General features: G+C 49.1%; 1 protein-coding gene across 1 annotated transcript in view; it reads left to right on the forward strand.

The window, feature by feature from the left end:
• The first annotated feature begins 479 nt into the window (after positions 1 to 479).
• The window catches only part of AP3B2 (adaptor related protein complex 3 subunit beta 2), a 36,836-nt gene continuing 23,030 nt past the window's right edge, over positions 480 to 14,285 (forward strand). The window contains exons 1-4 of the mRNA XM_086364356.1: positions 480 to 760; positions 10,018 to 10,093; positions 10,234 to 10,308; positions 10,592 to 10,687. Of these exons, the coding sequence (XP_086220482.1) occupies positions 648 to 760; positions 10,018 to 10,093; positions 10,234 to 10,308; positions 10,592 to 10,687 (360 nt within the window). The 5' untranslated portion in view covers positions 480 to 647. The remainder of the gene's footprint in view (positions 761 to 10,017; positions 10,094 to 10,233; positions 10,309 to 10,591; positions 10,688 to 14,285) is intronic.

Consider the following 14,285-nt stretch of genomic DNA (forward strand, 5'->3'; position numbering starts at 1 on the left):
TATTCAGTCCCCATCTCTCTACATCTGCAACCTCGGCGCTCTTGAACCAACCTTCCTTAAATTCCATCATCTCTAGGAAGCTGTCGTGCACAACTTTCTTTTACCCGCCCCTCACCCAAGACCCAGCCTTTCTTTCCACAGCGTGGGTGAGAATCCGCGTAGTATCTGGGATGAGTGAAGCTCCTAGAGACCGTCCCACCGAGACCGGGTGGTCAGGGATGAGTAATGGCGTTCTGCATCTCCAGACGGCTGTCCCAACATCAGTCCAGCAACTCCACCCCACCTCCCCACCCCTAGACCTGGAGGTGCATGATTACTTTCAAGGGCTGGCACCTTCCGTACTGGGGTGGGTGGAGGGATTTCCGAGGTATTGGGGCGGGGCCAGGCTTTGCGGCACCGCCCCTCCTGCTCCCTCCGCGGACACGCCCTCCGCTTCGCGGGAACCGGTGCCTTTAAGAACTACAACGCGCTCTGTCCTGATTGATAAATCCGCGCGCTGCTGCCTCCGCCGCCGCAGATTGCGGCCTCTGCGGAGCCCGGGCAGCGCCGCCGATCTCGCCTGCCCGGCCTGCGCGCTCTTACTCGGTCCCTGCTGCATCCCGGCGGCGCCGCGTCCTCCCTAGCGAAGCCCGCTGCCCTGCCGCCCTATGTCGGCCGCCCCGGCCTACAACGAAGACAAAGGCGGCTCTGCCGGCCCCGGGGAGCCCGAGTATGGCCACGACCCGGCGAGCGGCGGCATTTTCTCCTCCGACTACAAGCGGTGAGGGAGCCGGGCGAGAGGGGGGCTGGGCCCGGCCGGGCCTGGGAACACGCGCTGCGGTACCATGGACAGCGCCCAGGCCGGTCCGCGGCGGCCCAGGTGGCGCGGACCGGAATCCTGCACGGCACCCTCCGGCCGTGGACACAGACCCTCGCGACCCCTGTCCCCCCTTCGCCCCCCGCCCCGCGAGGGGCCGGCCTGGGACCTGTGAGGGTGGGGGTGGAGACTGGTGGGGGATGGGCCGGCCAGCTCTGTTTTTGAAAGACCAATCCTCCCGGCCCAAGTGTTTCTCCTATTCGTGGACTTGGATTACAGGGTCTCTGCCTTTTTTCGCTTGTGGCGAATTGACTCCAAAAGAACGCGGGGAAGGGGTCAGATCTTCGAGCTTGAGCCTGGAGGCCTGTCCAGGAAGGCCCGCCCTGGAATAGAGAGACTCAGAACCTCCCAGGCCTAGCCGCTCCTACAAATGCATTTCCCCTTATTCTGGTCCCCCGTCCTCATCCCCATCTCTGGGGAGCGTCTGGAGCTCCCACTCCTGCTCCCCACGTTGCCCCTATAATTCAACCCTACCTTAACTTCCTCCCCTTCCCTTCCACCTTTGGCTCATTCCATCCTTCATTTGTTTATTCGTAAATTCTGAAACAAGCGTTATTAAGGGCCTGCTGTGTCAAGTCTCGTTCTAGTCAGCGTGGATGCCCCCGTGAACATGACACAGTCTTCTCCGCAAGCCCGTCTAGAGAGGGGCACAGGGAAGAGCCTGTGAGTGACAGTGCAGTGTGGTGGGGCTCTCAGAGGGGTGAGAGGAGCCGGTCCCTGGGCCTGGAGAGAAGGGAGTAGGGGAGAGCCAAGGATGTTTCAGGCAGAACAAAGAGCTTTAGGCAAGGTGTGGAGGTAAAGGAGAGCCAGATCACAGGTTTTGTATGTGCTAATACGGTGTGGCCAGAATCTCTGTCCAAGCCACGGGAATGGCCAGAACTGAAGGTAAAGAGATGCCAAGGTGGAGGGAGGGGGGTGCAGGGCCACTGAAGGTTTCTAAGCAGGCAGTAGCAGATTTGTATTTTAGAAGGGTCCCAGGCTGGATTGTGGAGAAGAGATCTGAGGTGTGCCGGATTCAGCAGAAGACAGGTGAAGGGGTGTTGAAGTTGGATGGGTGGGCATGATGGTGGCCTAGGCTATGGGTGATGCCCAGGACTTGGGGGGGCTCTTGAGATGGTAGAAGCCACAGACTTGATTACCTGGGGGACAGGTAGTAGGAAGGGGCTGAGAGAAGATGAGGATAATCTCAGGTTACCAGTTCTTGTAGTAGATAGATGGTGATGCCAGACAGGGTAATTGGAAATAAAGATATTACAAGCAAATTTGTGGAAAATAATGTTGAGCCTGGCTTTTGAGATGGTGAGATTGTAAACTCTGAGGTAGAGTTTAGTAGGTAGCTGGATGTTAGGATTTGGATTCCAAGAGATTATTAGTACACACACACACACACACACACACACGTGCGTGTCCATCCATCAAAGCCACAGAAGGAAGTGAAGATAGCCAGATAACCTAAGGAGCATTTATAAAATGAATTCAGACAAAGCACAGGTAAGAACCCTGAAGACATAGAATAAGAGTGACCAGAGAGCAGGGGGAAAGTGTTTCAGAATAACTGAGAATAAGTAAGCCAAAGGCAGGAGGAATAAAATGTTGTTTCAAGAAGGAAGCCGTCAGCAGTGTCAATGCCCTCTGAGGTCAATTCAAACAAGGAAAGAAATCGTGTCCACTGGTTTGACAAACAGCAGGTCTACCCCTTCCTGCTCCACTCCCCACCTCCGGCCCTGAGAGACTAGTTCTGGCAAAGTCAAAAGAGGAGGGGCTAGGTTCATTTTCTCCAGCATTCTTTGATGAACAATTTTAAACATACAGAAAATTTGAGTGAATAATATAATGAATATATGTATACCCTCCACCTAGATTCAATTCAGTCGTTGTTGCCATTCTGTGGTATTTGCTTTATCTAACCATCTATCTATAAATATTTTTGGCTGACCCATTTAAGTTGTAGACATCATGGCCACTGAGCCCTAAATTCTAATCAGCATCTGAAGCCAGATTAAAAGTGAATAGGAGAGTGAAGAGGAGGTAAATGAATAAAACACGGTGAATGGGAATTTTGCTTTCGAGAAGTATGACTATAGGGACTTCCTTGGTGGTCCAATGATTAAGAATCTGCCTTGCAATGCAGGGGATGCAGGTTCGATCCCCGGTCTGGGAACTAAGATTCCACTTACTGCAAGGCAACTAAGCCCATGAACCACAACTAGAGAGCCTGTGCACTGCAACTAAGATCAGCCAAATGAATGAACAAATATATATTTTTTATAAAGGGGAAAGGGAAAGAGTTGCCAGAGGAGAACGTCAGTTCAAGAATGTCTGTTTATTTTTGTTGTTATTTTTATTTGTCTATTATTAGTCTGGGAGAGCCCAGAGCAAGTTTAACTGCCTTTGGGAAGGAGCCAGTAGTGTGGAAGAGGCTGGAAGGAATTGAAGGAGGCATTGATCCCTGACTGATGGGAGGGGAGGCTTCCAGAGCCGGGTGGGAGAACTGGCCTGGCCTCAAGGAGGACCAACTCTGCCCAGAGGGAAGAGGAAGGGAAAGAGTAGATGGAGATGTTTGAGAGCTGTGGGGATTTTGATCTAAAGCCTTTATTTTCTTTGAGAGACAAGTAGTGAAGCTGCTAGGGCAAGGATGGTGGGAATCTGAGGAGCACCAAACACAGCAAACAAAGCCAACCACTCCTGGCGGGGTAGCGGTCCTGGGGACAAGAGGGCCAAGGATGTAATTGAAGAGCAGTTGAAGGCGTGCACGTGAGGGGCCTCAGCTAGGCATGGAGGAAGTAGAGATAAGAGAATGCCGATAGGAAGGAAAACATCAAGGACTTGGCCATGGAAAGACAGGTGAGGATCAAGACGGTGGGGGTCAGAGTGGGAAGGGGGTGAACACGATTGTTGAGGAGGAGGAGTTTTGAGGGGGCAGAGGTTCAGTTGTGGCCTGAGGGGGAAGTGAGAGATGCCTCACCTGTGTCTGGATCCGCTCTCCTGCCTGCCAGTCCCCTGCCTGCAGACCGGGACTTGGCTCTGTCCCTAGTCCCTGCCCTCCTCCACCACGTGAGTCCTTGTCTCTGAGCAGCAAAGAGGAAACCAGAGCCTCCCTCCTGCCAGTGTCCAGTTTCTGAGTTTCGGGCGGGCCCTCTGGTGACTGGGACAGGCACCCCCAGCTCCCCGGTCAGCTCAGTCTCATTTCGAAGCAGGATCTGGTGCCCTGATGCAGCGATTCCTGCAGCTCCCAGGGGCACCAGTGAGGCCAGGGGCCAGAGAGGCCAATCAGGAGGCTGCCAGCCCTGTGCTGGCCCCCGAAGGTGGGCCCCCACCCTGGTACCAGGCCCTGCAGCCGGAGGAGCTTCGGTGGCTGCAAGCCCCAGAAGAAGACACGACCCCAGAAGAATCCCTGGGAGGACCTTGCCCAGAGCCTGGCCAGGGCCAGAGCCAGAGCCAGCCATTACGGTACAGAGGAGCCCTCAGAGACTCTCCCCCAGGCAGATAGGAAGGCCAGGGATGGGAAGCTATCTCTTCCAGCAGGAACCATTTAAGTCCCACCTCTTTAGCAGGAGGACTGGACTGGCATTTAGTGTCCAGGAGGGGGGCGGGCGTGGGGGATGTTATGGGGACTGAGAGTTTAAGTGGGGGGAAATGAGCCTAACTCCTAACTCCCTGGTAGCTCTGAGGAGAGGAGGACAGTAAAATATTTGAGGATGGAATAAAACATCTGACCTTTTCCTCTCCCCAGGTCCTGGCTAGGTGAGGGTTCCTGATGAGGTTTGGAGACAGGATAAGAGCAGGATAGTTTGACCAGCATCTCCCATCTAGTGGAGAAGGCAATGGCACCCCACTCCAGTACTCTTGCCTGGAAAATCCCATGGATGGAGGAGCCTGGTAGGCTGCAGTCCATGGGGTTGCTGAGTCGGACACGATTGAGCGACTTCACTTTCATTTTTCACTTTCATGCATTGGAAAAGGAAATGGCAACCCACTCCAGTGTTCTTGCCTGGAGAATCCCAGGGACGGGGGAGCCTGGTGGGCTGCCGTCTCTGGGGTTGCACAGAGTTGGAGACGACTGAAGCAACTTAGCAGCAGCAGCTCCCATCTAGTGGGTTGGAACTTGGATGGTGAGGGGAGGGGGGGTGTTTATCACATGAAGTGAGTGTATCCGGCCTCAAATGCCAGGTTTTACCTTCCTCCCACCCCACCGGCTGGCCCCAGTCACCCACAGAGTCCCTTAGGTCAGGCCAGGGCTCGGGTCACAGTGAGAGCCTTGTAAAGGGATCTGACTCCAGGAGATGAATGTTTCATGGCCTTGGAGTGTTGCTATGTATCTCTCCCTTCCTCTCCATCTTGGGAATGTCGGCTGGTGGGAGCGAAAGTGAGGGACCCAGGGTGGTCAGACCTCAGGTGGGGCCTGCCGTCTGCTAGTGGGCAGCTGACAGTCTTGCCTGTGCTCTGTCCCCACAGCCCCTCTCTTCCCTTGATTCCCCTCTCCTAGGGTCCTGGACCCTCCCAGGAGCCTGGAAGGTGGGTACTAGGCTGGGAGGGCAGGATCTGTGTGGGTGCCCAGCACCACCCTGGGTGTGGGCACTTGATATGGGCTTGTGGCATCTGTAGGGGCGGTGAGGATGCCTGGGTGTGAGGAAACCTGCTGCAGAGAATTCCTGAAGTTAAAGGACCCCAGAGTCAGCTCCAACTGGTGCCTGTCTGACCCCTAAGGAGGTCAGAGGATCTGTGAGGCTGGATATATGTGATCTTAGAAGCCTAAATTTATCATCAGGAATCACACTTAGGAGTCCACAGGCCATTTGGCGAATGGGGTTGGAGTGACGCAGTTTTGTCAAAAAGCTGTATGTGTGCGTGATGTGGGTGGTGTGTGTGTCTGTGGAGGGCCATGTGTGGGTGTGCATGTCTAGATGAGGGTGTGGGGAGGTAGAGAGGGCTTGTGGTGGATGTATGTCTGTGGGTGTCTGTAGGCGTTTGCAGGTGAGGCATGTGAGTCCACAGGCGTGTGGGTTTATGTGCTGAGCGTTTCTGTGGGAAGTGTATGTGTGGTATATGTGTCTTCGTATGTTTCTTGGGGATTATGGGTGTGTCTGCAGGGGGTTTGTTGAGTGTGTGTGGGTTTATGTAAGAACTGTATATATCTGAGGGATGTAAGTGTGTCTTTGGGGGTATGAGTATGTCTCTGGGGTGTAGGTGTGTCTGTGGGGATAGATGTGAGCGTATATTGGTGGTACCAGTGTTTGTTTGATGGGGCGTTGGGGTGATGGGGATCTGCGGGGGCGAGCTGACTGTGTGGAGGTGTGTACAGAGGATCCTGGGGTGCGTGAGGTGCGTTTGTGTATTGGGGAAGGTGGTGCCCAGCTCTGTCATTCTCCCCACACCCTCCATGCTGCCCAGGCCCGGCCAAATGGTCTGAACCTCTGTCTACACCCATCTGTCCTGAGTTCAACATGCCTAGGACTTGACCACCTGGTTTGTATTTGGGAGAGGGACAAGGTGGTTGTCTTCTGACCCTCACTTGGCCATAGGCAGTAGAAAATGTCCCCTGGTTTGGGGGGACATCTTCCTGAATGGGAGATGCTCGTTCTGTTTTTTTTTTTAACTGAAGTATAGTTGATTTACAATGTTGTATTAGTTTCTGCTGTATAGCAAAATGATTTAGAGATATATACACACACAAACACACATACATATATTTTTTTTTTCGTTTTCCATTCCATTATGGTTGATTATAGGATATTGAATCTAGTTCCCTGTGCTATACAGTAGGGCCTTGTTGTTTATCTGTTTATATATAGTAGTCTGTATCTGCTAATCCCAAACTCCTAATTTACCCCTCCTCCACCCGCTTTCCCCACTGGTAACCGTAAATCTGTTCTCTCTGTGTCTGTGAGTCTGTTTCTGTTTCATAGATAAGTTCATTTGTGTCATAGTTTAAGTTCCACATATAAATGGTATCACATGGTATTTCTCTGACTTACTTCACTTAGTGTGATAACCTCTGGGTTCACCCATGTTACTGCAAATGGCATTATTTCGTTCTTTTTATGGCTGAGTGGTATTCCTGAATGGAGACGTTCTAGATCAATATGTGTGGGGCTGGACATCTCCAACCCTCATCCAACAGCTAGCAGGTCCTCTGTGTTCTGGAAATCATCATCTTTCTACTTTGCTTCCCATCAGAAATGTCTTCACGAGAGACACTTGTAAAATCCTGGGAACATCAGTTTCTTAGCACTCCTCCTGTCTTTTCTGATTTTATCTGTTAAGCACGCGCACATTTCTGCAAAACGCAGCCCTGTGACTTGGTGTCTGGTACGTCAGGTTCTTCCCTTGCTCTCAGCATTTATCACTTACTCATGTCTCAGCATCAGCCCTAGTCACACTTGCCTCTTTATGACTGCTAGCATGCTCTTCCCTCTCCTAAAATGGCTGCGTCTATTTTCTGATTTTCTATTGCTTCTCGGTGTTTCACTTCCATGACTGACTTTGCACACACTGCTTTTTAATTCCTGCCGTTGGTAATACCTCTGCTGGCAGGGTTCTCCTGCCTGGGTCAAAGCTGTGGTTTATCTGAGTATCATCTGGGGGGTCAGAGCATATACAGGTCTCCATTCACAGCTGCTCATCACATTTTGGAACTGCCTGGACAGTATGAGAGCATCTGTGGTCCCGTAGCTCTGTTAGCTGTGTAGAGACACATTTTTCCATGAGCTGATTACATGTTTCTCTGCTTGCTTCTTTGGCCTTCAGCTGCTGGGCCTCTGAGTATGCTTAGGCAGGTTGTTCACTGCTCAAGGGCACATGGCCAAGGAATGCCAGACCACGCTCCACTCACCAACTGGGGAGCAGCAGTTCAGGGCTGTGTCTACCTGGAGGGGCAAGGGGATGGCAGGTGGGCAGCCCTGACAGTGAATCCTGAATATAGACCCTAAGCTTATATCAGTGCTTTATTTTTAATATTAAACTTCTATTCACCATATCCCAAATATTTTCCTTTCTGTTGCTATTGTGGGCTGAATTGTGTTCTCATATGTTGAAGCCCTAACCCCCAGTACCTCAGAATGTGACTGTGTCTGGAGACAGTCTTTTAAGAGGTGATTAAGTGAAAAGGAGGTCATTTGGGTGGGTCCTAATCCAAGACGATTCACTTGTTATGAGAAGAGGAAACACAAAGCGAAGACCATGTAAAGATAAGGGAAGACAGTCATCTGCAAGTCAAGAAGACAGGCCTCAGATGAAACCAGCCCTGCTGACACCTTGATCTCAGCCTTCTAGCCTCCTGAATTGCAAGAAAATACATTGAGGTGGTTAAGCCACCCAGTCACTCTGTGGTACTGTTACAGCAGCCCTAGTGAACAAATACAGTTTTGCCTTGTTTTTTTTTCTTAAATTTATACACAAGAGTTGAAAAAAAAAAAACCTAGCATCTTATTACTGATAATTTTATGACCTTGAAAATTAAAATTTCTCCCTCTTCCATACATTAAAATAATTTTTTAAAATGATTCATCTACTTTCGTCTGTGGTGGGGTCTTTGTTGCAGCACGCAGGCTTTCTCTGGGTGTGACGAGTGGGGGGCTATTTTTCATTGTCGTGTGCAGGCTTCTTACTGTGGCTTCACTTGTGGAGCATAGGCTCTGGACTCACAGGCTTCCATAGGTGCAGCTCACGGGCTCTAGAGTGCGGGCTCAGTAGTTCTGGCACATGAGCTTAGCTGCTCTGAGGCATGTGGGGTCTTCCTAGACCAGGGATCAAACCCATGTCCTTTGCACTGCAAAGTGGATTCTTAACCACTGGACCACCAGGGAAACCCAACATAATTTAACTATTAAACAAATGTGGGATTTATTTTGGTGTGAAATACATGTACAAGTTAAATTCTTTGCTAAATAGCAGTTGTCCCAACAGCATTTGTTTAAGGGGAGGCAAAAGTTTCTTTCTCCAATTGGTGTTAATTGTTCCTAATGTATCAACTTAGATCCATTTGTGAAATTTTTAATCTGGCACCACACAGCTTTTATCATGGTCATTTGTTTTGTGTTTTGAATTCCGGTTAGGTGAATTGTCTGTCATTGTTCCGTTTTTCTCATTTCCATCCCCCTTTGCCCCCAAATTCTCTGGAGTTCTTACCTATTGATTTTTGTTTCTGGGTGAATTTTGCAGTCACTTCAGGAAGTCTGACCAAAGGTCTCCCTTGAAATTTCAATGGCCACTGCATGACATTTAGATACTGGCTTGGAGACTAACATTATTCCCCTCCACCAAGTGCAAGGGGTTATTTATTTACATCATCATTTACCCGGGACTTCCCTGGCAGTCCAGTAGTTAAGACTTAGCCTGCCAATGCAGGGAGTATGGATTTGATCCCTGATTGGGGAGCTAAGATTTTACTTGCCTCTCAGCCGAAAACCAAACCTTAAGAGAGAAGCAATATTGCAGATGTTCCTTGGCTTGCAGATGAGTCACTCCAGTTCTCTGTATTCACAGTATTCTCCCTGCATCTCTGTCTTCATAGGGCCGCCTTCTTAAAGCACACCAGATGTATTGAGTTAGAGACCCATCCTCCTCCAGTATTCAGTTCAGTTCAGTCGCTCAGTCGTGTCTGACTCTTTACAACCCCATGAATCACAGCACGCCAGGCCTCCCTGTCCATCACCAACTCCCGGAGTTCACTCAGACTCACGTCCATTGAGTCAGTGATGCCATCCAGCCATCTCATCCTCTGTCATCCCCTTCTCCTCCTGCCCCCAATCCCTCCCAGCATCAGAGTCTTTTCCAATGAGTCAACTCTTCGCATGAGGTGGCCAAAGTACTGGAGTTTCAGCTTTAGCATCATTCCTTCCAAAGAAATCCCAGGGCTGATCTCCTTCAGAATGGGCCTCCAGTATTACCTCATCGTAATTACAGATGAAACAATTCTGTTTCCAAATAAGATTACATTCTGGGTACATTCTTTTTTGAGGGGATCACAGCTCAGCCCCGTAACATTGACTGACCCACATGCTTCTCCCCACCCCAAGTCCCCTGATCTGTATTTTACCACCTTCCCTTGTGGTTGAGTCCTGCCTTCCCTGCCCAGGTCGCTTCTTTCTGTCTGAATCCTACTGATTGATAGCCCCGTCCCCACCGTTGTGCCCTCAGCTGACCTTTTGTGTCCCCACCAGGCACGATGACCTGAAGGCGATGCTGGACACCAACAAGGATTCCCTCAAGCTGGAGGCCATGAAGAGAATTGTGGCGGTGAGGGGGGTCAAAGGGGATCCCTTGGGGGAGGAGCTTGAGGATCCAAGAGCCCTCCTTGGCTGCTTGTGGACCTAACCCCCAGTGAGTGCTGGCATCCTCCCTTCTCGTTCTCCCCCGACCCTGACCCCACCACCTAGATGATTGCCCGGGGAAAGAACGCCTCAGACCTGTTCCCCGCCGTGGTGAAGAATGTGGCCTGTAAGAACATAGAGGTGAGTGCTCCCAGGGAGGGGTCTCCCTTGTCCACCTCCAGGAGTAAACTGGAGCTAGTTGGGGATGAGAAAGGGGACATCCCAGTCCCTGGAGGTCCAATCTGCTCAGAATGTCCCTGGTCCAGGAAAAGACACCTCCCAGATGTCCCTGAACCAGATGTGGATCAGCATGATGGGGCCAGGGTACCCTGGATGCTTTCTCTGTGGAGCACAGCCACCCGGGGTGAGGACATCTCTCAGGGCAGGGGCACCAGTCCCTGCTGAGAAACCCCCTCTTCCCCAGGTGAAGAAGCTCGTCTACGTGTACCTGGTGCGCTACGCTGAGGAGCAGCAAGACCTAGCCCTGCTGTCTATCTCCACCTTCCAGCGTGGCCTGAAGGTCAGAGGTCTCCATTTGCCTCCCTGGGGTCTGGGCCTTGATGGGGCTCTATTGGAGGTGTGGACTTATTCACAACCTCAAAGCTGAGAGTTAGGTTTCATTAGGTGGGTGTTTTTAGGACTTCAAGCCTAGGAGGCAGCATCTAAGTAACTGACAGAACTGCTCCAAGGAGGCAAGGGGAGAAGTCAGGTTATATAGAAGTTTTGCAACAAAGGGCAGGTGGTCTAACATCAAAAAACAGTTGTTAATGAAAGAAAACCAGATAACCCAGGTTAAGGAGTTTGGTGATTTTCTGTGCATGGGAAGATGCAAGAGTCTGGGCTCACTGAAATCATTCCTTTGATATGCACCCCAGCTATCTGGGGCCAGTATCCTGTATTTTCATATCCTGAGTTTCTCCAGGGCTCACCATGGGAAGTGGCTGCAGTCTGATGGCTGCTAGATGGCAGGTGTTCTTTCTTGCTGAGTTCCCTCAGGGATCACCAGCTCACTGTCTATGGTGGCTGCAATTGCTGATGACTGTGACATCCTATGTTTACCAATAGGGCAGGAAATAAATTCCATTTGTCAGAGGAGTGGGCCCAGGGAGAGGTCTGAGTGCAGGGGTTGGGGGGGGTCAGGCTCTGGAGGCCCTTTCCTACCTGCCTAAAGTCAGGCGAGTCAGAGGCGCCTGTGCTAATGGCTGCCTCAACTATGAATCACTTGAGCCCCTGACACTGGCCTTCACCCTACTGATGTAAAGGGATTGAGGCCCACAGCCAGGCAGAAGTCAGCCTTCTTAAGACAGAGTAATGTGTGGGGAGCCTGCTGACCTGGATTCCTCACCTCTGGGTGTCAGAGCCTTGGCACTGGCTGGCTCACCTGGTTTGAGTATCTGCTAGGAACAATGGCTTTGGAACCTTTTCACCTGAAACTGGGTGAGAAGGACAAAAGGGTTTATTGGGAACAAATGAGCTCCATGGAGAGGAAAACGACAAAGCTCACCAAGCTGGAGAGTGGCCTCAGACATGGAGACTGGGTTTGACAGTCTGCAGAGAGAACATAAAGACAAGACCATTCCATTTTCAATAAAGTTAGTATAGCCAATGATTCCTTGAAAGTAGGAACAAGTTGATTATTCTGTTTAGCACCAGAAGAAATAATTGGCTTGTCTTAGATGCCCCAGTGTATGTAAAATATCCACCTTTAAAGACCAAAATCGGGACTTCCCTGCTGGTCCAGTGATTAAGACTCTGCCTTCCCAATGCAGGGGACATGGGTTTGATCCCTGTACTGAAAACCAAGATCCTGCATGGCCTATGGCGTGGCCTCAAAATTAAAAAAAAAAAATATATATATATATATATATATGCATATATATATATATATATATATATATATATTTTAAAGACCTGGATCACTTTTGTGGAAATAAAATGCCCTTTGAGGCAGGTAGAAACTGAATCTGTTACGGGAAGGGACAGTGGGAAGATTCAAGTTCTTTCGTATGCAGTGGAGGCTGACCCCTCACAAACACACACATACATATTTAAACTGAATATTCTCATCTTTTGTATGTTAAATGCATGCATGATAATCTCCACTGGCTGCTTTTGTGGTTTGGATAAGATATCTCTAGGGTAAAGAAGTCAGCATCACTGTCTTTCTAGTCTTTGTCCAATCAGACTCTCCAGCTCTGATAACAGCCATTAACTCCTCTAGTCTTTCCAGACACTTAGTTCTAATTCCTGTGAGAGGGACACTGAAAGTTCTGGCTTCTTTTCCTGTTTAGCTGATTCTGTAGGTTAGCTGAGCAGACTGAGAGTTGATTGCCCAAACTGGAGGTTCACCCCTGGTTCATTCTGCTCTGGCCAGCAGGAGGTGATGGCAAAGTCTGCTCCTCTGAGGTGGGGCAGAAAGCCTGGGCACTTGCATCTACCATTCTTTCATTCAGCAAATACTTGGGTATCTCTATGCCTCACTCTGTGTCAGGCGTTTTTGTTGTTCGTTTGTTTTAAATTTTTTGGCTGCACCGCAAGGCGTGGGGGATCTTAGTTCCCCCATCAAGGATGGAACCCTGGCCCCCTGCAGTGGAGACAAGGAGTCTTGACCACTGGACCACCAGGGAAGTCCTTGTGCTAGGTTGTTTTTATCAAGTGAAAACCATACGATCTCTCTCGCTTTCAGATTGGTTTAATCAGGATTAAAATCATTTTATAAGAGCCATTCTGAAAATTTTGCACAAATTTTTACATTGACCTGAAGTTGCCACATTCTACCCTATTTAGAAAACCAGAGCTCATTTAGTTCAACTCAGTGCAGTGATTTCTCTAGAATAATAGTCAGCAAACTTCTGCATCCAGCCAGGTGATAGTAGTTTAGGCTGTGCAGACCGTCTAGTCTCAACCGTCAATGACTCAACTTTGCCCTTGTATTTTAACAGTGTGAAAGCAGTGATGAATGAGTGTGCATGACTGGGTTTGAATTCATATTTTAGAAAATATTTGACTGTATCAAGTCTTAGTGGCAGCATATGGGATCTAGTTCCCTGACCAGGGATTGAACCCAGCCCCGCTGCATTGGGAGCTCAGAGTCTTAGCCACTGGACTACCAGGGAAGTCCCTGAATACATTTTTATTTATTAAAAAAGGCAGAAGACACATTTGGTTTGTGGACGGTAGTATGCCAACCTTTGCTCTAGAACATCTCTGACAGGTCATCTCCAGTGGTACAGACCTACTCCTTCATAAGGCAGTTCCATCTTAAGACAACTACCACTGCTTTTCATTTTTGTCTTTATTGAAGTATAGACAATTCACAATGTTAAATTAGTTTCAGGTGTATAATACATTGATTCAACATTTTTGTGGCTAATACTCCATTTAAATGTATTTCAAAATATTAGCCATACTCCCTGTGCTGTACAATATATTCTTTTAGCTTTTTATTTTATACATAGTATTAATACTTTGTACCTTTTAATTCCCTACCCCATCTTGCTTCTCCTCACCACCACCACCCCCACTCATAACAATTAGTTTGTTCTCTATGAGTTTCTGTTCTGTCATACTCATTCGTTTAATGAAAACATACCCAGAATATATACCCAAGAGTGATATTGCTGGATCATATGGAAGTTCTGTTTTAGCTTTCTGAGAAACCTCCACACTGTTCTCCACAGTGGCTGTGCTAATTTACATTCCCACCAAGAGTGTACAGGGTTCCCTTTTTGCCACATCCTCACCAACACTTGTTATTTGTTGTCTTTCTAATGACAGCCATTCTGACAGATGTGAAGTGATTATAACTTTTTAAAAACCATTATATTGTGTTGAAATGTCTATTACCTTAATTTTTTAAAATTTATATCAGATCCACCAAAGGCATAAAGAATAGTATTCGTATGTGTGCATTTATTCTCTTACTACTTATTTATGTGTTCCTAGTACTCTTGCCTGGAAAATCCCATGGACGGAGGAGCCTGGTGGGCTGCTGTCTATGGGGTCGCACAGAGTTGGACATGACTGAGCAACTTCACTTTCACTTTTCACTTTCATGCATTGGAGAAGGCAATGGCACCCCACTCCAGTACTCTTGCCTGGAAAATCCCAGGGACAGA

The sequence above is a fragment of the Bos grunniens genome, chromosome 21, assembly GCF_055505025.1.
Source record: "Bos grunniens cultivar Pamir isolate PY7600 chromosome 21, Bosgru_T2T1.0, whole genome shotgun sequence".
Classification (NCBI taxonomy): Eukaryota; Metazoa; Chordata; class Mammalia; order Artiodactyla; family Bovidae; genus Bos; species Bos grunniens.